The sequence below is a fragment of the Salmo salar genome, chromosome ssa03 (assembly GCF_905237065.1).
Source record: "Salmo salar chromosome ssa03, Ssal_v3.1, whole genome shotgun sequence".
NCBI lineage: Eukaryota > Metazoa > Chordata > Actinopteri > Salmoniformes > Salmonidae > Salmo > Salmo salar.
This window is the reverse complement of record NC_059444.1, coordinates 4,437,215-4,462,778: the sequence shown is the minus strand read 5'-3', so window position 1 is coordinate 4,462,778 and position 25,564 is coordinate 4,437,215. Positions and strand designations below refer to the sequence as shown.

The following is a 25,564-nucleotide window of genomic DNA, read 5'->3' as shown; positions in this document are numbered from 1 at the left end:
GACCCCATTGGGTGGCTACAGTGTTAACTCTGGAGACCCCATTGGTTGCCTCGAGAGTTCTCTGGAGACCCCATTGGGTGGCTACAGTGTTAACTCTGGAGACCCCATTGGTTGCCTCGAGAGTTCTCTGGAGACCCCATTGGGTGGCTACAGTGTTAACTCTGGAGACCCCATTGGTTGGCTACAGTGTTAACTCTGGAGACCCCATTGGGTGGCTACAGTGTTAACTATAGAGACCCCATTGGGTGGCTACAGTGTTAACTATAGAAACCCCATTGGGTGGCTACAGAGTTAACTATAGAAACCCCATTGGGTGGCTACAGTAATTAACTCTGGAGACCCCATTGGGTGGCTACAGAGTTAACTATAGAAACCCCATTGGGTGGCTACAGAGTTAACTATAGAAACCCCATTGGGTGGCTACAGTAATTAACTCTGGAGACCCCATTGGGTGGCTACAGTGTTAACTATAGAGACCCCATTGGGTGGCTACAGTGTTAACTATAGAAACCCCATTGGGTGGCTACAGAGTTAACTATAGAAACCCCATTGGGTGGCTACAGTAATTAACTCTGGAGACCCCATTGGGTGGCTACAGTGTTAGATAAGTCAGCCTTTAGCAGTCTTGCTCCACATGTAGAATGCGTTAGAGTCCCTCGGGCAGTTCAGGCAGCGGACAAGAGTATTTCTATAATGAACAATGTGTTTGTTTTAGTTTTCTGTATATTGTGTACATTTATGTTATGTGTGTTATGTTTAATATTGTATTTTGATACATGTTTTTTTATTGTATATATAGGGCTCCCTCATAAAAGAGATACTGGTCTCAACGGTGACTCCCTGATTAAATTAAGGTAAATATATCTAAGCTGGGTGATCTAGCAAAATGACAGCAGTAGCAGCAGCTTGTATGTACATGCACTATGACAGCAGTAACAGCAGCTTGTATGTACGTGCACTAAAGTGTGTTTTCCAAAAGCATGCAAATATGATTGCATCCCAAATGGTCCCCTATTCTCTACCTAGTGCACTACCTTTGACCATAGCCGAAAAAAAAAGGGGGGAAAAAATGCTGTGTTAAAAATAACTACATTTGGGTTCTTTGGTAACCCAGTGCTGGGTAAATATTAGACAGAACACACACGCTGGGTTATTTTTGACCCAGAACATATGGGTTGCATGAATAAACACAACATCTTTGGGTTTTGGGATTACCCAAAACATGGGTTAATTTAATCATCAGTTGGGTATGCTGGGATGTTATCCTTCGGTTATTTTCAGGAAGCGTGGCTTATTAGGGGCTTGGCTTTCAGTTAGATTTTATTGGCCACCCGTGATAGTAAATGTCATTCCGGTCTATCGTGTTAAAGTAAGATTCTCCGGGTACTTTTGTATACATTTTAGCCAGTAGTTCTGAAAGTAGCGCTCAAAAGCCAAAAGTGGTCCCCGAAAATTGCGTACTACCTCACATTATATGCACCATGACACTGACACTGTGCATCTTGCTAGCTGTCACACAAATGACGAGGCTCTGAAGATCATTAGCTAGAACTCAAATTGCTAGGGGTCTGGCCCACGTGGGGGGAACGTTTTGGGAAAATGGCACGGCAGAGCTTCCCAAAAAAAACTGTCACTTTCAAACTAGGGATTTCGTGGCTAATTGAGGTAAGACAGTAAGTCTAGTCCTAGAATATGCATGTATGAACTACACATTGACACATCCAGCCCGGAGCAAGTTTTCATACTGCAAATTAAATTGTTCTTTTTTTATTTTATTTTACACATTCTTCTAGAATATGAAGATTATTCATTAAATATTATAATAAGGTGGAATCTATTCTAGCAATTGGATTTGCATAGGCTTTTAGGGAACTTGTACATTTTCTGTAAACCTCATTGAAGCTCATGTTCAACTTTTACATGTGATAACTATACAACAGAACAGATGAACAATAATGACATTTACTCACACGGGTGGCTAAAAATAACTATCGGAATGCCACGCCGTACTAAACTACACCTCCAGTCTTCTGATCTGACCTGCTGGGTCATATCTCAATAACCTCAGCACCAATAACCCAACACCAATAACCCAACATCAACAACCCAACCTTGCTCTTTAAAGAAAAATATATAATAATTCAACCAAACAACCCCCCCCAAAAAAAATTTGGGGGGGGAATGTGGGAGTAGGGGGCCATTCAACAACTGCCTCCCCTACATATGCAGAAAAGTGTGGCTCAGTTGGTAGAGCATGGTGTTTGCAACGCCAGGGTTGTGGGTTCGATTCCCATGGGGGACCAGTACGGGGAAAAAATGTATGAAATGTATGCATTCAATACTGTAAGTCGCTCTGGATAAGAGCGTCTGCTAAATGACTAAAATGTAAAAATGTAAAATGTTATTCAGTTGCTATTTTCCCTGTTTCCTTCTACACGTTTACAGAGTTGAACATTCACGTCAACATATAGAAATAAAAACATACATTTAGCATCGTAAATGACATCATGAAACAGTAGTGTTTGTTTCTTCTACCAGTACAACTGAGTAGTCTGACTTCAAGCTTCGAAAGGAACAAACAGTAACATAAAGTTATGGTCAACTTAATAAGAAAATAGTTTTACCCGAGTATTTACACAACACAGAATATAACAAATGATATGTAATGCAAAATAAAGAAAAAACGTAAACAAGACAGAACATTTAGTAAAACCTTCATGTTGATACAAGTATTATAATAACGGTTTTAACGTTTTCTTTCAACACCTCAAAACGGTTTCCATTATAAGACTAAAATATAGATAGAGAGAGATATATATATATGTATTGTATACATATTACACATATATCAGCTAGAACTACGAGTAAATCAAGTACAGGCACCTCTGATGACAATGTTTTTGAGGATGTCATGGTTGTTATTGTTACAGTACATTCCAGGTCATTTTCACATTTTCATTCCAGAGTTCTAAGTTCCAGTTCTTTTTCTTCCTGGTTGGTCAGCTGGTGCTACAGGGTCTCAGCCCCTCCTTTACAACTCCTTCCTACGAAGGGGGAAGGGAGGAGGGTCCGAGGTACCCAGTCTGGACAGGCTCAGGGAGGAGGAGAGGCTAGAGATTAGGAGAGGAAGCGGTGAGGGAGGAGAGGAGTAGGGAGGAGGAGAGGAGGGGAGGGAGGAGAGGAGAAGGAGGGGAGGGAGGAGAGGAGAGGAGAGGAGGAGGGAGGAGGAGAGGAGAGGAGGAGGGAGGAGGAGAGGAGGAGGGAGGAGCAGATGGGAGGAGGAGAGGAGGAGGAGAGGGTAGAGATTAGGAGAGGAGGAGGGGAGGGAGGAGAGGAGTAGGGAGGAGGAGAGGAGTAGGGGAGGAGGAGGAGAGGAGGAGGGGAGGGAGGAGATTAGGAGAGGAGGAGGGGAGGGAGGAGAGGAGTAGGGAGGAGGAGAGGAGGAGGGGAGGGAGGAGATTAGGAGAGGAGGAGGGGAGGGAGGAGAGGAGTAGGGAGGAGGAGAGGAGTAGGGAGGAGCAGATGGGAGGAGGAGAGGAGGAGGGGAGGGAGGAGAGGAGGAGGAGGGGAGGGAGGAGAAGAGGAGAAGAGTTGAGCAAGTTAAGGGAGTAAAGGAGAACAGGGTAACGGGCAACGATTCTATCATGCAGAAGACGATGGTTCCAGTCCTGTTCCTGGTCCAGTCTCGTCCAGCTCCAGCATACAGGTGGCTTCAGTCTTACTGGTACCAGTCAACATGGGGAAGGTGAACCTCCGCACTGTGACGTTGTGCCAGCCTCGGGGGGAGGAGGAGGGTGAACGGGCTGCCCAGCGGGAGGGGGGGCGGCGGTTGGCTGGCCTCGCCGGACGCAGGAAACACGACTCCAGGGGTGGAGCCACCGGGGAACGAGGGAGGTCCTTCAGGAGAGGAGGAAGTAGATGTTAGCAAGAGAGGGGGAGACAAAATAGCTTCCTATATTTCTATATTCAACATTTTTTTCATGACGATTATTTTAATAATTTAAAAAAGACAAAAGAAGACAGAGGAAAAGAAGTATGAACAAAAGTAAGTTTGACTAAAACAGGAAAACAAACAATGACCACAGTATAGGTCTACCAGGAGGTGAAACACCAAGTGGAGGAACTACAGTGGGATGAAACAGGTGGAGGAACTACAGTGGGCTGAAAACAGGTGGAGGAACTACAGTGGGATGAAACAGGTAGAGGAACTACAGTGGGATGAAACAGGTTGAGGAACTACAGTGGGATGAAACAGGTGGTGGAACTACAGTGGGATGAAACAGGTGGAGGAACTACAGTGGGATGAAACAGGTGAAGGAACTACAGTGGGATGAAACAGGTGGAGGAACTACAGTGGGATGAAACAGGTGGAGGAACTACAGTGGGATGAAACAGGTAGAGGAACTACAGTGGGATGAAACAGGTGAAGGAACTACAGTGGGATGAAACAGGTTGAGGAACTACAGTGGGATGAAACAGGTGGTGGAACTACAGTGGGATGAAACAGGTGGTGGAACTACAGTGTGATGAAACAGGTAGGGGACTACAGTGTGATGAAACAGGTAGAGGAACTACAGTGGGATGAAACAGGTTGAGGAACTACAGTGGGATGAAACAGGTAGAGGAACTACAGTGGGATGAAACAGGTAGAGGAACTACAGTGGGATGAAACAGGTGGAGGAACTACAGTGGGATGAAACAGGTGGAGGAACTACAGTGGGATGAAACAGGTAGGGGACTACAGTGGGATGAAACAGGTAGAGGAACTACAGTGGGATGAAACAGGTAGAGGAACTACAGTGGGATGAAACAGGTAGAGGAACTACAGTGGGATGAAACAGGTGGAGGAACTACAGTGGGATGAAACAGGTAGGGGAACTACAGTGGGATGAAACAGGTGGAGGAACTACAGTGGGATGAAACAGGTAGAGGAACTACAGTGGGATGAAACAGGTAGAGGAACTACAGTGGGATGAAACAGGTAGAGGAACTACAGTGGGATGAAACAGGTGGAGGAACTACAGTGGGATGAAACAGGTGGAGGAACTACAGTGGGATGAAACAGGTTGAGGAACTACAGTGGGATGAAACAGGTGGTGGAACTACAGTGGGATGAAACAGGTGGTGGAACTACAGTGGGATGAAACAGGTGGTGGAACTACAGTGGGATGAAACAGGTTGAGGAACTACAGTGGGATGAAACAGGTTGAGGAACTACAGTGGGATGAAACAGGTGGTGGAACTACAGTGGGATGAAACAGGTGGAGGAACTACAGTGGGATGAAACAGGTGGAGGAACTACAGTGGGATGAAACAGGTGGAGGAACTACAGTGGGATGAAACAGGTGGAGGAACTACAGTGGGATGAAACAGGTGAAGGAACTACAGTGGGATGAAACAGGTAGAGGAACTACAGTGGGATGAAACAGGTAGAGGAACTACAGTGGGATGAAACAGGTGGTGGAACTACAGTGGGATGAAACAGGTAGAGGAACTACAGTGTGATGAAACAGGTGGTGGAACTACAGTGGGATGAAACAGGTGAAGGAACTACAGTGGGATGAAACAGGTGGAGGAACTACAGTGGGATGAAACAGGTGGAGGAACTACAGTGGGATGAAACAGGTGGAGGAACTACAGTGGGATGAAACAGGTGGAGGAACTACAGTGGGATGAAACAGGTGGAGGAACTACAGTGGGATGAAACAGGTGGAGGAACTACAGTGGGATGAAACAGGTTGAGGAACTACAGTGGGATGAAACAGGTTGAGGAACTACAGTGGGATGAAACAGGTTGAGGAACTTCAGTGGGATGAAACAGGTAGAGGAACTACAGTGGGATGAAACAGGTTGAGGAACTACAGTGTGATGAAACAGGTGGAGGAACTACAGTGGGATGAAACACCATGTGGAGGAACTACAGTGTGATGAAACAGGTCAAGGAACTACAGTGAGATGAAACAGGTGAAGGAACTACAGTGGGATGAAACAGGTGGAGGAACTACAGTGGGATGAAACAGGTGAAGGAACTACAGTGGGATGAAACAGGTGGAGGAACTACAGTGGGATGAAACAGGTAGAGGAACTACAGTGGGATGAAACAGGTGGAGGAACTACAGTGGGATGAAACAGGTAGAGGAACTACAGTGGGATGAAACAGGTAGGGGAACTACAGTGGGATGAAACAGGTGGTGGAACTACAGTGGGATGAAACACATGTGGAGGAACTACAGTGGGATGAAACAGGTGAAGGAACTACAGTGGGATGAAACAGGTGGAGGAACTACAGTGGGATGAAACAGGTGGAGGAACTACAGTGGGATGAAACAGGTAGAGGAACTACAGTGTGATGAAACAGGTGGTGGAACTACAGTGGGATGAAACAGGTGGAGGAACTACAGTGGGATGAAACAGGTGAAGGAACTACAGTGGGATGAAACAGGTGGAGGAACTACAGTGAGATGAAACAGGTAGAGGAACTACAGTGGGATGAAACAGGTGGTGGAACTACAGTGGGATGAAACAGGTTGAGGAACTACAGTGGGATGAAACAGGTAGAGGAACTACAGTGGGATGAAACAGGTGGTGGAACTACAGTGGGATGAAACAGGTGGAGGAACTACAGTGGGATGAAACAGGTGGAGGAACTACAGTGGGATGAAACAGGTAGAGGAACTACAGTGGGATGAAACAGGTAGGGGAACTACAGTGGGATGAAACAGGTAGAGGAACTACAGTGGGATGAAACAGGTAGGGGAACTACAGTGGGATGAAACAGGTTGAGGAACTACAGTGGGATGAAACAGGTGGAGGAACTACAGTGGGATGAAACAGGTGGAGGAACTACAGTGGGATGAAACAGGTGAAGGAACTACAGTGGGATGAAACAGGTAGAGGAACTACAGTGGGATGAAACAGGTGGTGGAACTACAGTGGGATGAAACAGGTAGAGGAACTACAGTGGGATGAAACAGGTGGTGGAACTACAGTGGGATGAAACAGGTGAAGGAACTACAGTGGGATGAAACAGTTGAAGGAACTACAGTGGGATGAAACAGGTGGAGGAACTACAGTGGGATGAAACAGGTGGAGGAACTACAGTGGGATGAAACAGGTGAAGGAACTACAGTGGGATGAAACAGGTTGAGGAACTACAGTGGGATGAAACAGGTAGGGGACTACAGTGGGATGAAACAGGTTGAGGAACTACAGTGGGATGAAACAGGTAGAGGAACTACAGTGGGATGAAACAGGTGGAGGAACTACAGTGGGATGAAACAGGTAGAGGAACTACAGTGGGATGAAACAGGTAGAGGAACTACAGTGGGATGAAACAGGTGGAGGAACTACAGTGGGATGAAACAGGTGGAGGAACTACAGTGGGATGAAACAGGTGAAGGAACTACAGTGGGATGAAACAGGTGAAGGAACTACAGTGGGATGAAACAGGTAGAGGAACTACAGTGGGATGAAACAGGTAGAGGAACTACAGTGGGATGAAACAGGTAGAGGAACTACAGTGTGATGAAACAGGTGGTGGAACTACAGTGGGATGAAACACCATGTGGAGGAACTACAGTGTGATGAAACAGGTCAAGGAACTACAGTGGGATGAAACAGGTAGAGGAACTACAGTGGGATGAAACAGGTGGTGGAACTACAGTGGGATGAAACAGGTAGAGGAACTACAGTGTGATGAAACAGGTGGTGGAACTACAGTGGGATGAAACAGGTGAAGGAACTACAGTGGGATGAAACAGGTGAAGGAACTACAGTGGGATGAAACAGGTGGAGGAACTACAGTGAGATGAAACAGGTAGAGGAACTACAGTGGGATGAAACAGGTGGTGGAACTACAGTGGGATGAAACAGGTGAAGGAACTACAGTGGGATGAAACAGGTGGAGGAACTACAGTGGGATGAAACAGGTGGAGGAACTACAGTGGGATGAAACAGGTGGGGGAACTACAGTGGGATGAAACAGGTGGAGGAACTACAGTGGGATGAAACAGGTGGAGGAACTACAGTGGGATGAAACAGGTTGAGGAACTACAGTGGGATGAAACAGGTGGAGGAACTACAGTGGGATGAAACAGGTGGTGGAACTACAGTGGGATGAAACAGGTTGAGGAACTACAGTGGGATGAAACAGGTAGAGGAACTTCAGTGGGATGAAACAGGTTGAGGAACTACAGTGGGATGAAACAGGTAGAGGAACTACAGTGGGATGAAACAGGTAGGGGACTACAGTGGGATGAAACAGGTGGTGGAACTACAGTGGGATGAAACAGGTAGAGGAACTACAGTGGGATGAAACAGGTTGAGGAACTACAGTGGGATGAAACAGGTGGAGGAACTACAGTGGGATGAAACACCATGTGGAGGAACTACAGTGTGATGAAACAGGTCAAGGAACTACAGTGAGATGAAACAGGTGAAGGAACTACAGTGGGATGAAACAGGTGGAGGAACTACAGTGGGATGAAACAGGTAGAGGAACTACAGTGGGATGAAACAGGTGGTGGAACTACAGTGGGATGAAACAGGTGGTGGAACTACAGTGTGATGAAACAGGTGGATGAACTACAGTGGGATGAAACAGGTTGAGGAACTACAGTGTGATGAAACAGGTGGAGGAACTACAGTGTGATGAAACAGGTGAAGGAACTACAGTGGGATGAAACAGGTGGAGGAACTACAGTGTGATGAAACAGGTGGAGGAACTACAGTGGGATGAAACAGGTAGGGGACTACAGTGGGATGAAACAGGTTGAGGAACTACAGTGTGATGAAACAGGTGAAGGAACTACAGTGGGATGAAACAGGTGGAGGAACTACAGTGGGATGAAACAGGTTAAGGAACTACAGTGGGATGAAACAGGTGAAGGAACTACAGTGGGATGAAACAGGTGGAGGAACTACAGTGTGATGAAACAGGTGAAGGAACTACAGTGTGATGAAACAGGTAGGGGAACTACAGTGGGATGAAACAGGTTGAGGAACTACAGTGGGATGAAACAGGTTAAGGAACTACAGTGGGATGAAACAGGTGGAGGAACTACACAGTGGGATGAAACAGGTGGAGGAACTACAGTGGGATGAAACAGGTGAAGGTGAACGATGATCAGGGCTGGACACAGAAAACCAGGATGGAGGGAGTGTGGGAAAGTGTAGTTTAAATAATAATATCATGTATTAATAATGTATTAATAATATATATGCCTTCACAGATGAAAGGATGGACAGACGGATAGAAAGGAAGTATAGAACAGGAATATGTTGCTATGTATCTACTTTTATTAGCATGTTGGAACAGGTATGTAATTCCCAGGTAATGATATTACCTAACATCAAAATGACCCAGCATGCACCATGTAAGTGTACAAGAGGTTTGACCAGATTACACAGTGAAAACAGCATGTTGACCACACAATGTTGCTTTCAAGTTTTCACCACATCGACTCGGACCGCTAAGCATGCGACTGTGTTAATGACCCAACTGGAAGATTCAGTTCATTTGAAACACAAGCAGACGTCACACAAGTACCCACGACCGTGAGAAAACACGATCACACGCACGCACATTGTTTAAAGAGCTGTCTTCGTCAACGAGCTTAGACAGGTTGTTAGTGTGAGAGAAGGAGGGATGGTGAGAGAACTGTGGAGGGAGAGAGGGAGAGAGGGAGAGGAAGAGAGGAAGAGAGGGAGAGAGGAAGAGAGGGAGAGAGGGAGAGAGGAGAGGAAGAGAGAGGGAGAGGAGGAGAGAGGGAACAGAGGAAGAGAGAGAGAGAGGGAGAGAGGAACAAGAGGAAGAGAGGGACGAGAGGAAGAGAGGAGAGAGGAAGAGAGAGGGAGAGAGGAAGAGAGAGGGAGAGGAGGAGAGGACGAGAGAACGAGAAGGAAGAGAGGAAGAGAGAGGACGAGAGGAAGAGAGGGAAGAGAGGAAGAGAGAGGACAAGAGGAAGAGAGGGTGAGAGGAAAGAGGGGAAGAGAGAGAGAGGAGGAGAGGAACAGTAGGACTCAAACAGCAGTCACAGACAGAGCAGAAGCCGTGTTAGAAACCGTGTAACTGGATGTTAGATAGTCTAGTAAAAGAAAGAAACTGACGCACTCCCAAAAATGATTTTATAGACGTCCTGACAAACGTAGAGTAACCTATAGAAATACATCAGGAAACCCTGAAGAAGACAGAGTGCCGAAACACTATTTAATATAACATTACCAATTCAATGTTTGGGAGCATAGATGTGTGACTTTCTTTCTTTCTATGTTAGACTTCGTATTTAATATAATATATATTTGACCATCAACCGTTGTTGTTGTTGTCGTTGTGGTGTGTTTGGATCCAAGAGTCATCTCTCTCTGTGCCAACTCAGGGGTTTGATGCCGGTTTTCACATCTACAAGACAGCTTAGTTTTGTTTTCAAGGTTATCTACATTTTATATACAGTATAATAGAAAAGTGGTAAACTTCACAGCACCAAAACCTTTCAGTACTGGTTCTTCTACTGCAGCGCTGAGAGACGTAAAGTATACAGCCAGATATGGACAGAAAACCGATGACTCTTTGGGTCACTGGAGTTGAATGAATCGTTACATATTAAAATACCATATTAGACCATGCAGACATTTACACAGACAGATGTTATGATGATTAAAAATTAACACATTGACAAAGCTACAATACCACTGACTCCACCGACGTTGTTAACCTGTGAGGCATGCTGTGATTGGCTGATGGGGGGGGGCGGGGGTGAGGTGAGGAGGGGTTCCATGGTAACCCTGTGACCCCCTCCCCCCGTCCGTGAGGTTATAGGTCAGAGAACCAGGAAGTAAACAAGAACTTACATCACTCAGGGACAAGCAGGGTTAGAGTCCCCAGGGAGCGGTTAATAAGACAGAGTGGTTCTAGAATCAGCAGAGGGTATAGATAGAACGAAGGAGAGGGAGGGAGGGAGAGAGGGAGGGTGAGAGAGAGTGTGTGAGAGTGAGAGAGAGAGAGAGAGAGAGAGAGAGGGGAGAGAGAGGAGAGGGAGTGATAGAGAAGAGAAGAAAGAGAGAGAGAGAGAGAGAGAGGAGAGACAGGGAAACAGGGACACAGGATAAAGCTGGTGGATCAACGGTAGAGGATCAATGTAGACGATAAGAAGGTCATTGACCTCACAGCAGCAAACAGATACGCTGGAATAAGTCTACTTTCTATATTCCTAATACAGGCTGCAGTAAATCAGTACTGTAGTCACTTCACTGTAAATACAGACTGCATTAAGGGATCCGACCCTTTATTTTCAATTTTCGCCTAAAATGACATACCCAAATCTAACTGTCTGTAGCTCAGGACCTGAAGCAAGGATATGCATAGTCTTGATACCATTTGAAAGGAAACACTTTGAAGTTTGTGGAAATGTGAAATTAATGTAGCAGAATATAACACATTAGATCTGGTAAAAGATAATACAAAGATAAAAAAAATTCATTATTTTTTGTTGTTGTACCATCACCTTTGAAATGCGAGAGAAAGGCCATAATGTATTATTTCAGCCCAGGCCCAATTTAGATTTTGGCCACTAGATGGCAGCAGCGTATGTGCAAAGTTTTAGACTGATCCAATGAACCATTGCATATCTGTTTAAAATGTTGTATCATGTCCGCCCAAATGGGCCAGTTTGTTTATTAATACATTTTCAAGTTCATAATTGTGCACTTTCCTCAAACAATAGCATGGTATTATTTCAATGTAATAAATACTGTAAATTGGACACTGCAGTTAGATTAACTAGAATTTAAGCTTTCTGGCCATATCAGATTTGTCTATATACTGGGAAAATGTTTTGTTACTTACAACCTCATGCTAATCACATTAGCCTACGTTAGCTCAATAGTCCCGCGGGGGAGGTGGGGGGACGACGACACCGATCCTGTAGAGGTTAAATCAGTACTGTAGTCCCTTCACTGTAAATACAGGCTGCAGTAAATCAGTACTGTAGTCCCTTCACTGTAAATACAGGCCGCAGTAAATCAGTACTGTAGTCCCTTCACTGTAAATACAGGCCGCAGTAAATCAGTACTGTAGTCCCTTCACTGTAAAATCTGGGGGTCCCTACCACCCATTCAGATTATTTATTTATCATTAAATATTTTCCATATTTCTGAATTTACCTACTTGCATCTTGCCTGCGTCACAACCCATGCCCAGTGTTAAGCGATAACATGGTTGTTGTCATACACAATAAACGCTATGACTACACTATAACATATTATTATTATTATTATTATTATTTTTCACCTTTATTTAACCAGGTAGGCAAGTTGAGAACAAGTTCTCATTTACAATTGCGACCTGGCCAAGATAAAGCAAAGCCGTTTCGACAACATACAACAACACAGAGTTACACATGGAGTAAAAACAAACATACAGTCAATAATGCAGTAGAAAAATTAAGTCTATATACAATGTGAGCAAATGAGGTGAGATAAGGGAGGTAAAGGCAAAAAAAAGGCCATGGTGGCAAAGTAAATACAATATAGCAAGTAAAACACTGGAATGGTAGATTTGCAGTGGAAGAAAGTGCAAAGTAGAAATAGAAATAATGGGGTGCAAAGGAGCAAAATAAATAAATAAATACAGTAGGGGAAGAGGTAGTTGTTTGGGCTAAATTATAGATGGGCTATGTACAGGTGCAGTGATCTGAGAGCTGCTCTGACAGCTGGTGCTTAAAGCTAGTGAGGGAGATAAGTGTCTCCAGCTTCAGAGATTTTTGTAGTTCGTTCCAGTCATTGGCAGCAGAGAACTGGAAGGAGAGGCAGCCAAAGGAGGAATTGGCTTTGGGGGTGACCAGAGAGATATACCTGCTGGAGCGCGTGCTACAGGTGGGTGCTGCTATGGTGACCAGTGAGCGGAGATAAGGGGGGACTTTACCTAGCAGGGTCTTGTAGATGACCTGGAGCCAATGTGTTTGGCGACGATTATGAAGCGAGGGCCAGCCAACGAGAGCGTACAGGTCGCAGTGGTGGGTAGTATATGGGGCTTTGGTGATAAAACGGATGGCACTGTGATAGACTACATCCAATTTACTGAGTAGAGTGTTGGAGGCTATTTTGTAAATGACATCGCCGAAGTCGAGGATCGGTAGGATGGTCAGTTTTACGAGGGTGTGTTTGGCAGCATGAGTGAAGGATGCTTTGTTGCGATATAGGAAGCCAATTCTAGATTTAATTTTGGATTGGGGATGCTTAACGTGAGTCTGGAAGGAGAGTTTACAGTCTAACCAGACACCAGGTATTTGTAGTTGTCCACATATTCTAAGTCAGAACCGTCCAGAGTAGTGATGCTAGTCGGGCGGGCGGGTGCGGGCAGCGATCGTTTGAAGAGCATGCATTTAGTTTTACTTGTATTTAAGAGCAGTTGGAGGCCACGGAAGGAGAGTTGTATGGCATTGAAGCTCGTCTGGAGGGTTGTTAACACAGTGTCCAAAGAGGGGCCAGAAGTATACAGAATGGTGTCGTCTGCGTAGAGGTGGATCAGAGACTCACCAGCAGCAAGAGCGACATCATTGATGTATACAGAGAAAAGAGTCGGCCCAAGAATTGAACCCTGTGGCACCCCCATAGAGACCGCCAGAGGTCCGGACAACAGACCATCCGATTTGACACACTGAACTCTATCAGAGAAGTAGTTGGTGAACCAGGCGAGGGAATCATTTGAGAAACCAAGGCTGTTGAGTCTGCCGATGAGGATGTGGTGATTGACAGAGTCGAAAGCCTTGGCCAGGTCAATGAATACGGCAGCACAGTATTGTTTCTTATCGATGGCGGTTACGATATCGTTTAGGACCTTGAGCGTGGCTGAGGTGCACCCATGACCAGCTCTGAAACCAGATTGCATAGCGGAGAAGGTACGGTGGGATTCGAAATGGTCGGTAATCTGTTTGTTGACTTGTCTTTCGAAGACCTTAGAAAGGCAGGGTAGGATGGATATAGGCCTGTAGCAGTTTGGGTCAAGAGTGTCCCCTCCTTTGAAGAGGGGGATGACAGCAGCTATACAGTATGATAACAACACACTGTATACTGTACCACAACCCTGGTAATATCCAATCTAACAACTACACTACACTAGTCCTGTAATATCCAGTCTAACAACTACACTAGTCCTGTAATATCCAGTCTAACAACTACACTACACTAGTTCTGTAATATCCAGTCTAACAACTACACTACACTAGTCCTGTAATATCCAGTCTAACAACTACACTACACTAGTCCTGTAATATCCAGTCTAACAACTACACTAGTCCTGTAAAATCCAGTCTAACTACACTACACTAGTCCTGTAATATCCAGTCTAACAACTACACTACACTAGTCCTGTAATATCCAGTCTAACAACTACACTACACTAGTCCTGTAATATCCAGTCTAACAACTACACTACACTAGTCCTGTAATATCCAGTCTAACAACTACACTACACTAGTCCTGTAAAATCCAGTCTAACAACTACACTACACTAGTCCTGTAATATCCAGTCTAACAACTACACTACACTAGTCCTGTAATATCCAGTCTAACAACTACACTACACTAGTCCTGTAATATCCAGTCTAACAACTACACTACACAGGTCCTGTAATATCCAGTCTAACAACGACACTACACTAGTCCTGTAATATCCAGTCTAACAACTACACTAGTCCTGTAAAATCCAGTCTAACAACGACACTACACTAGTCCTGTAATATCCAGTCTAACTACACTACACTAGTCCTGTAATATCCAGTCTAACAACTACACTACACTAGTCCTGTAATATCCAGTCTAACAACTACACTAGTCCTGTAATATCCAGTCTAACAACTACACTACACTAGTCCTGTAATATCCAGTCTAACAACTACACAGGTCCTGTAATATCCAGTCTAACTACACTACACTGGTCCTGTAATATCCAGTCTAACAACTACACTAGTCCTGTAATATCCAGTCTAACAACAACACTACACTAGTCCTGTAATATCCAGTGTACACACAATACCTGATAATAACAAATTGAAAGCAGTTTTTAAAAATAATTTTTGCAAATGTATTACAAATAAAAAACAGAAATACCTTATTTACATAAGTATTCAGACCCTTTGCTATGAGACTCAACATTGAGCTCAGATGCATCCTGTTTCCATTGATCATCCTTAAGATGTTTCTACAACTTGATTGGAGTCCACCTGTGGTAAATTCAATTGATTGGACATGATTTGGAAAGGCACACACCTGTCTATATGAGGTCCCACAGTTGACAGTGCATGTCAGAACAAAAACCAAGCCATGAGGTCGAAGGAATTGTCTGTAGAGAGCCGAGACAGTATTGGGTCGAGGCTCAGATCTGGGTAGGGTACCAAAACATTTCTGCAGCATTGAAGGTCCCCAAGAACACAGTGGCCTCCATCATTCTTAAATGGAAGAAGTTTGGAACCACCAAGACTCTTCCTAGAGCTGGCCGCCTGGCCAAACTGAGCAATCGGGGCAGAAGGGCCTTGGTCAGGGAGGTGACCAAGAACCTGATGCTCACTCTGACAGAGCTCCAGAGTTCCTCTGTGGAGGTGGGAGAACCTTCCAGAAGGACAACAACCTCTGCAGCACTCCACCAATCAGGCCTTATGGTAGAGTGGCCAGACAGAAGCCACTCCTCAGTAAAAGGCACATGACAGCCCGCTTGGAGTTTGCCAAAAGGCACCTAAAGGACTCTTAGACGATGAGAAACATGATTCTCTGGTCTGATGAAACCAAGATTGAAGTCTTTGGCCTGAATGCCACGCGTCACATCTGGAGGAAACCTGGCACCATCCCTACAGTGAAGCATGGTGGTGGCAGCATCATGCTGTGGGGATGTTTTTCAGCGGCAGGGACTGGGAGACTAGTCAGGATTGAGGGAGAGATGAACAGAGCAAAGTACAGAGAGACCCTTGATGAAAACTTGCTCCTGAGCACTCAGGACCTCAGAATGGGGCGAAGGACACTAAGCACACAGCCAAGACAACGCAGGAGTGGCTTCGGGACAAGTCTCTGAATGTCCTTGATTGGCCCAATCAGAGCCCGGACTTGAATCTGGGAGAAACTCCCCAAATACAGGTGAAGACAAGAAGACACTATGTGGTATTGTGTATAGATTGATGAGGGGGAAAAATGATTTAATCAATTTTAGAATATGACTGTAACGTAACAATAAAAGTCAAGGGGTCTGAATACTTTCCGAACGCACTGTAAGTGCCTTTGAACGGGGTACGGTAGTAAATGCAACTCAATAGTAGGAAGGTGTTCTTAATGTTTTGTACACTCAGTGTATGTTCAGTAGGAATAGAACGTAGTGCTTCACTGTTGTGTTTTCATAAACTTTTAACGTTTTGTTCAGATCCTTTCTAATGGTCTACTGATACTGGAATCACTTGAAGAATTTCAACCAAAACTTTATATTCATGTTTTTTTCAACACATCGCTTGGGGCAAGATCACCCTCAGTGAAGTTGACAACAACAGGATGTATTCCGGTTTCCAGGGATACGGCTAATTCCACCTAGCTTCCTTTTTCCTCTAAAAAAACCTGCTACGTTGGGTTAGAACAGACAGCCGTGGTTTCAAACCCCCAGTACTAATCGGGTCAGCCCTGCTCCCTATGGTCACGGCAATGCTAACTACAATACTAACAGTGTCCATCTGAATGGGTGGTGAGTGGTGGCTGAAGCAGAGTGAAACTGAATGGGTGGTGAGTGGTGGCTGAAGCAGAGTGATACTGAATGGGTGGTGAGTGGTGGCTGAAGCAGAGTGAAACTGAATGGGTGGTGAGTGGAGACTGAAGCAGAGTGATACTGAATGGGTGGTGAGTGGTGGCTGAAGCAGAGTGATACTGAATGGGTGGTGAGTGGAGGCTGAAGCAGAGTGATACTGAATGGGTGGTGAGTGGTGGCTGAAGCAGACTGATACTGAATGGGTGGTGAGTGGTGGCTGAAGCAGAGTGATACTGAATGGGTGGTGAGTGGAGACTGAAGCAGAGTGATACTGAATGGGTGGTGAGTGGAGACTGAAGCAGAGTGATACTGAATGGGTGGTGAGTGGTGGCTGAAGCAGACTGATACTGAATGGGTGGTGAGTGGTGGCTGAAGCAGAGTGATACTGAATGGGTGGTGAGTGGTGGCTGAAGCAGAGTGATACTGAATGGGTGGTGAGTGGTGGCTGAAGCAGACTGATACTGAATGGGTGGTGAGTGGAGGCTGAAGCAGAGTGATACTAAATGGGTGGTGAGTGGTGGCTGAAGCAGAGTGATAGGAGTCAAAAGGAGTCAGATCAGCCCTTTCCAGTATAGAGAAGAAACAAAGAAGCACAATAGTATATACGGAACTAAGGGAAAATACAGTAGAATACTGTAGAATACAATAGAATACAGTAAAATACTGTAGAATACAATAAAATGCAGTAAAATACTGTAGAATGCAATAGAATACAGTAAAATACCGTATGTGGAAAAAAGTAATTAAATATGAAACATTACTATAGTGTCAGTCAATGCTTTTTGATCTGACAAGAAAACACCATCACGTAGTGATATTTGATATAGCGATTTTGTTATGATAATTTCCTAAATTTGGGTTTGTTTTGGTTTCGATATTGGTTGTCTGGGTCTGTAGCCCAATGGGTGGGCTAATAAACTAACAACAAACATAAACAACCAATCCAGTTAGTAGAGTGTTAGTATTTAGACAAAAACACCAGCATTGAGGTATAAACATGTAAATAAGAACACATTTTAAAAGTTATTTAAAAGAAATCCTAGTTAGTGTTTATGTAGGTTTTAATTATGTATTTCTAGGACTCTAGGAAAGAACACGCCCAACAGGTGACCGACAGGCGACCGACAGGTGACCTAAAAGCGAGTCTAATAAACACTAAGCAGTAAACGCAGTAGGTGTTATTATTTACCTCCAAACACCCCGACTGGTTCCTGTCTCCCACCGTCTGTCGCCCCTCTCTCGTGTAGCCTCCCTGTCCCTGGGCTGAGGACCCACCAGTCCCTCCAGACCCCAGCCTCTTCTCCTCCCTGAAGCTCTGCTCCAACAGCTTCTTGTTCAGCAGACGGGCTGCGTTCTCTGCCAGGGTGTATCCAGGCGGGGCAGACAGGTCCTGGCGTATACTGAGCACCTCTGGTGTCCTCTCCCCTCCTGTTCCCCCAGGCACTCCCTGGGCCTCTACTATCAGCTGCACCGGGCTGGGAGAACGCCCGCGGACATTCCTCAGGAACTCCTGGACAGCTCCAAGGTATCTTGGGTCTTTGGGGTCTGAGGGGGGTAAACCGGGACCACCGGGTCCACCAGGAGGTGAGGGGTCAAGAGGGGTGGGGCGGGAGCGGCTGGGGGACTTGGTGAATTTGCACTGCGGGGGTTCGTAGGCCACGGGGCTGTGGTCTATGATGTTGAAGAGACAAGACAGGCCGTCGTTGATGGTGGTGTGGACCGGAGAGTCCCTGGTGGTGGTGGAGCGAGCCCAGGCCGACTCAGAGGCACCCTTCTGGGGGGTGGTAGGGGTAGGGGCCCTGGGTCCGGCCGTGGAGCTTGAGGCCCCACCTGGGAGGTCAGCCTTCGATGATGTTGACAGCTTCCTCTGAAGCTTAGGAGAGCCATACTTAGGAGAACAACATGGACGCTCGAACTTGGACTGGACCACAGGGGAGTACTGTATCTTACGGATGTTTCTGGAAGGGGAGGAGATGGGCGTAGAGCTGCCTCCTTTAGGGGTGAGGCAGCGGTGGGGGGAGCTGGTGAGGGTACGGAGGATGTCTGTTTGTAAGCCCACACTGATGGTCTGAGTGGTCTGGGTTCCCCGAGTGGTGAAACCATTTGTCTGACACGCCATATCTCGGAGCTGTGGAGTAAATTAAACAGACAAGTCAAAGTCTAAGTGATATGGCACAGGTGAGGAGAGGATCCCCAAAGCTTAAACAGTATACTATAGAAACCTCACAAAGATGAACAGCTAGACAACAGACTGGACGGATGAACAACAGACTAGATGGATGAACAACAGACTAGATGGATGAACAACAGACTGGATGGATGAACAACAGACTAGATGGATGAACAACAGACTAGATGGATGAACAACAGGCTAGATGGATGAACAACAGACTGGATGGATGAACAACAGACTAGATGGATGAACAACAGACTGGATGGATGAACAACAGACTAGATTGATGAACAACAGACTGGATGGATGAACAACAGACTGGATGGATGAACAACAGACTAGATGGATGAACAACAGACTGGATGGATGAACAACAGACTAGATGGATGAACAACAGACTAGATGGATGAACAACAGACTAGATGGATGAACAACAGACTAGATGGATGAACAACAGACTGGATGGATGAACAACAGACTGGATGGATGAACAACAGACTGGATGGATGAACAACAGACTGGATGGATGAACAACAGACTGGATGGATGAACAACATGCTAGATGGATGAACAACAGATTAGATGGATGAACAACAGACTGGATGGATGAACAACAGACTGGATGGATGAACAACATGCTAGATGGATGAACAACAGATTAGATGGATGAACAACAGACTGGATGGATGAACAACTAGACAACAGACTGGATGGATGAACAACAGACTAGATGGATGAACAATAGACTAGATGGATGAACAACAGACTGGATGGATGAACAACAGACTAGATGGATGAACAACAGACTAGATGGATGAACAACAGACTGGATGGATGAACAACAGACTGGATGGATGAACAACAGACTGGATGGATGAACAACAGACTAGATGGATGAACAACAGACTAGATGGATGAACAACTAGACAACAGACTAGATGGATGAACAACAGACTAGATGGATGAACAACAGACTGGATGGATGAACAACAGACTGGATGGATGAACAACAGACTAGATGGATGAACAACAGACTAGATGGATGAACAACTAGACAACAGACTGGATGGATGAACAACAGACTAGATGGATGAACAACAGACTAGATGGATGAACAACTAGACAACAGACTAGATGGATGAACAACAGACTAGATGGATGAACAACAGACTAGATGGATGAACAACAGACTAGATGGATGAACAACAGACTGGATGGATGAACAACTAGACAACAGACTGGATGGATGAACAACAGACTGGATGGATGAACAGCTAGACAACAACAACAGATCCAACGTCAACAGACCTGTCTCTGTTGCTCCAGGTGGTCCGAGGTCCCAGAGCGGTAGTTCCTTACAGAGAAGGCCACCTCCTTCATGTCATCACTGAGGTTCCGTGACAGCTGCAGCTCCAGAGACGAGGCGTACCCCACCGTGGGGATGGGACCCCCCACAGAGGGACCCCGCAGCCCCCCCCCACCCTCCAATAACTCCTTATGACAGGAAGGAGGCCACCTACCATCACCAAACACCTCGTCTGGACCTGCTACTCCCCCAATCCCGGAGGCACCCCCTACCTCACCAACACCAACACCCCCTTGCCCCTTGGTTCCTTTAGGGTACAGGTAGTCTTGATCGGAGGGCCCGGGGGTTCGGGTGGGGCTGTGGGAGACGTGGACCCCTGCTCCCCCTCCTATGTTACCCCCGTTACCCCTGAGTGGAGAGCGCTGGCAATGGGGTGAGCAGGGGGGCTCGTGGCTAGATTGGGTGTTGGTGGTCAAAGTTGCGCTGGTGGTTAGGAACCACGAGGCCGGCTGGAATGGTTCTGGAAGTCAGAGAGAGAGAATGTGGAATGATTAGAACTACAATTCTAACTATTACAGCTATGAAACTTATTCTAGAAGAGTCAATATCTCTCCCTAAAAACACAGCCCTCTGGAACAATCCTCGGATAGCTTCTTTTAATTGTTTTTATTCTAAAGACATAGAAATCGTAAATGACTTGGTAATAGGAAATAAATGTATTCCCATGACAGAATTAAAAAGGAATTTTGGAATGACTTAATGTAGATAATTTCTAAGGACCTGCAACTTAAACGGTTCATATCAAGACATTTTGATTTTAAAATCTGTTTTGACATCAGAGTAATCTTGAGGAAACCTTATATGAGTCAGAAAATTATACTAGAAAAACATATTAAACTACTGTTACGTTCGTCGTAAAGATTGCGGTAGGCGAACATTTGACTTTTATTTAAAATGAACACCGACTAAACAACAAAATACAAAACGAACGTAAAGTTCTGCAGGCTACACGGCAACTATGCAAAAACAAGATCCCACAAACTAAGGTGGGAAAAAAGGCTGCCTAAGTATGATCCCCAATCAGAGACAACGACAGACAGCTGCCTCTGATTGGGAACCATACTAGGCCAACAAAGAAATAGAAAAACTAGATATGCCCACCCAAGTCACACCCTGACCTAACCAAATAGAGAAATAGAAAGGCTCTCTAAGGTCAGGGCGTGACAACTACTGGAACCAAGACTTAAAAAGTACTGATATTGGCACAAGATGGAGGGAATGTTAAAACATAACTAACTAAATTACAGTTAACGAAAATCTACGCTTAATCCAGTAAAAACTAATGTATAGAATGTATTATACGAGATAAAATTCCCAAATTCTACAGAACAACGGCAGAGTCATATCTTTAAGTGTAAAACTAATAATGACTCAATCTATGCCTTCTGGGAATGTTATAAAGTCCAAAACGTATGGGCGGAGTTAGAAAGTTGGCTGTCAGAAGTATTACAATGTAAATATACTTTTTAATCAGTCTGCATATTTCTCGACATGACATATGAGGGTGCAGTGAGATACCCGATGGGTTGGACGACACTTTTATCGTCAATCATCTTGAAAAAAACGTAGACGTAAAAAAAAAAACTGGAAATCAACCAATCCGCCGTTGTTAAGACAATGGAAAGATAAAATGCTTTATTATCCAAATGTTGAAAGTGTTTGGGCCACGGAGAGAAACAAAATGGTGGCGGTAAATACAGACAGCATTAAACACATGAGCAACATCAGTACCTGAAGCGGGCCGTTCTGCCCAGGCCTCCATGGCTGTAGGCGTGTGGTGGCCCGGTGTTGGGGACGGGCCAGGGACAGGGAAGTCCCACCCTTTACTGTTGAACTCCTCAATGTACTTCAGGTCGTCAGGTGACAGGGGCGGAGTCACATCGTCGCGGCCGCGGTCACCATGACGACTCCTGTCAGGCAGGAAGGGAGAGCTGTCCATCAGACGCTGGAAGTCACTCATAGAACAGACCGACTTAGCCCTGTGGAAGGGGGAGAGAAAAGGTTTCAGTAAAAACACTTAACAATTACATTATTACATTTTATCAGACAATGTAGCAAAAGAGAGAAGAGGAGAAAGCGCAGAGAGGATTCAGTACATCAGCATCACAGATCCACTGCTGAATCCTGTCACTAGAAGGAAGACGCAGGTAAGGACATGACATTAGAGATAAACAGCACAGGTAGGACTGTCTCTGTCATATCTCTTGTCTAAACTACATGTTACAGCCTCTCTTCACAGGTAGGACTGTCTCTGTCATATCTCTTGTCTAAACTACATATTACAGCCTCTCATTACATGTAGGACTGTCTCTGTCATATCTCTTGTCTAAACTACATGTTACAGCCTCTCTTCACAGGTAGGACTGTCTCTGTCATATCTCTTGTCTAAACTACATGTTACAGCCTCTCTTCACAGGTAGGACTGTCTCTGTCATATCTCTTGTCTAAACTACATGTTACAGCCTCTCTTCACAGGTAGGACTGTCTCTGTCATATCTCTTGTCTAAACTACATGTTACAGCCTCTCTTCACAGGTAGGACTGTCTCTGTCATATCTCTTGTCTAAACTACATGTTACAGCCTCTCTTCACAGGTAGGACTGTCTCTGTCATATCTCTTGTCTAAACTACATATTACAGCCTCTCATTACATGTAGGACTGTCTCTGTCATATCTCTTGTAGAAACTACATGTTACAGCCTCTCTTCACAGGTAGGACTGTCTCTGTCATATCTCTTGTCTAAACTACATGTTACAGCCTCTCTTCATCTAGTTTGCTCTCCATAAAGGCCAGTTAATGCGTTTCATTTCATTTCATCAGGGATCGCTATAAAATGATTCAATAATTAATCATCAGGCTGCAATGACTTGGATCATGTACCACAAAGAGCTGCTTCAACACAAACCACCAGGAAGTATCACAGTGCTGCTTCACAGAGCTGCTTCAACACAAACCACCAGGAAATATCACAGAGCTGCTTCAACACAAACCACCAGGAAGTATCCCTTCTAACAGCGGTCCTTTCTTTACCCAAATGATGTATCAGTACAGTAGACTTGTTTATAATACAGTGAGTGGAGTTCAGCGTACACAACAGCCAAAAGCAGAAAGCATACCTATTGTAAATGTTAAAATGGCAGCCTGTCTAGATAAGATAAGTGGAAACAATACCAGTAATAACATCATTTGGATGAATCCAGGTAAGTCACACATTAGATCCAAGATGGCGTAGCAGTCAGATGTCTTTGTCTTGTCTCGTCCCATGTATATATCTTTTTATATATTTTTCTTCGCATTATTTTTTATATTTTTCCTAAACCTCAGCTTCTAAATACTCTCCTGCAACCCGCCTCACCCAATGTGGCGTGGATCTGTTTTTATTCTAAAGTATTTCTATTTACCTCCGAACTGGAATCCCTTAACTGAAGCTAGCTAGCTAACTAGCTACCAGCTATCAGCTATCAGTCAGCTAACCACTGCTAGCGGTCATCAGCTAACCCCTGCTAGCGGTCATCAGCTAACCCCTGCTAGCGGTCATCAGCTAACCTTTAGCTCGGAAAGCTCTCGCCAGTTCATACAACGCATTTCAAACCAGAGCATACCGGACCTATATTTCTCTCCAGATTCCTACTGCAAACTCTGTACCTTTTCATCTGGATCATGGCAGCTAGCTAACCACAACCCGGGTTGACTACTCCTGGCTAACGTTTCCATCCCGGAGCTAGCACCAACTAGCCTGGGGCTAGCCCATGCAAGACCCATCTCCCGGCTAGGGCTCCTGGGCTACGCCTGAAGCCCACTCCTGAAGCCCACTCCTCGGCTACAATATCCGGACCCCTTCTACTGCCGGTACGGGGCACGGAACCCCGCCGATCCTTCACGACTGGAATACCGTCATAATCTGTCCGAGGATCCCAACAGGCCCCTCAGGCGCGACGTTCCCCTGAAGGCCCATTCTGCTAACCGCGGCCTGCTAGCTATCTATAGCATATTGGACTGTTAGCTGATCCACCGGCCAGTTTCTCGGACCACTATACCTATTTTGCCAATTGGACTTGGACCCCTCTGCTACTTGGAACCCTACAAATTCCACGACTGGTCTATCGAAGTCACCGCACCAGGAGGCAAAAACAGACTTTCCCCCATCGCGACGTCCCTCTAAGGGCCTTATGCTAGCTTGCTATCCCCAGCCTGCTAACTGCTAGCTTGCTAGCTCCGGCCTGCTAACTGTCTGAAACGTCGGGTCCCCAGCCAGCCAAACCACTCAGTGGACCCATACGATCACTTGGCTACGCATGTCCTGGTTAGTGATTACTGTCTTATTTCACTGTAGAGCCTCTAGCCCTGCTCAATATGCCTTAACCTACCACGTTGTTCCACCTCCCACATATGCGATGACATCACCTGGTTTAAACGTCTCTAGAGACAATATCTCTCTCATCATTACTCAATGCCTAGGTTTACCTCCAATGTACTCACATCCTACCTTACCTTTGTCTGTACATTATGCCTTGAATCTATTCTATCGTGCCCAGAAACCTGCTCCTTTTACTCTCTGTTCCGAACGTGCTAGACGGCCAGTTCGTATAGCCTTTAGCCGTACCCTCATCCTACTTCTCCTCTGTTCCTCTGGTGATGTGGAGGTTAATCCAGAACCTACTAGGTACAACCCCAAATCCGTACACACGGGCACCCTCATAGATATCATCCTAACTAACTCACCCTCTAAATACACCTCTGCTGTTTTCAACCAAGATCTCAGCGATCACTGCCTCATTGCCTGCATCCGTAATGGGTCTGCGGTCAAACGACCACCCCCTCATCACTGTCAAACGCTCCCTAAAACACTTCAGCGAGCAGGCCTTTCTAACCTGGCCGGGGTATCCTGGAAGGATATTGACCTCATCCCGTCAGTAGAGGATGCCTGGTTGTTCTTGAAAAGTGCCTTCCTCACCATCTTAAACAAACATGCCCCATTCAAAAAAAAATAGAACTAGGAATAGATATAGTCCATTGTTCACTCCAGACCTGTCTGCCCTTGACCAACACAAAAACATCCTGTGGCGTTCTGCATTAGCATCGAATAGCCCCCGTGATATGCAACTTTTCAGGGAAGTCAGGAACCAATATCCACAGGCAGTTAGAAAAGCCAAGGCTAGCTTTTTCAAACAGAAATTTGCGTCCTGCAGCACAAACGCCAAAAAGTTCTGGGACACTGTAAAGTCCATGAAGAATAAGAGCACCTCCTCCC

General features: G+C 45.4%; 1 protein-coding gene across 3 annotated transcripts in view; it reads right to left on the bottom strand.

Annotated features, from left to right (window-relative positions):
* Positions 1-3,517: 3,517 nt before the first annotated feature.
* LOC106596607 (microtubule cross-linking factor 1) overlaps positions 3,518-25,564 on the bottom strand; it is a 127,214-nt gene continuing 105,167 nt past the window's right edge. For 2 of the 3 annotated variants that reach the window (XM_045714418.1, XM_045714419.1), the window contains 4 exons: positions 22,045-22,292; positions 20,256-20,773; positions 17,964-18,902; positions 3,518-3,897 (listed from right to left, as the gene is read on the bottom strand). In XM_045714418.1, the coding sequence (XP_045570374.1) occupies positions 3,643-3,897; positions 17,964-18,902; positions 20,256-20,773; positions 22,045-22,292 (1,960 nt within the window). In that variant the 3' untranslated portion in view covers positions 3,518-3,642. Of the gene's footprint in view, positions 3,898-10,848; positions 10,909-17,963; positions 18,903-20,255; positions 20,774-22,044; positions 22,293-25,564 lie in introns of all 3 variants that reach the window. The other variant, XM_045714420.1, reaches the window with a different exon arrangement.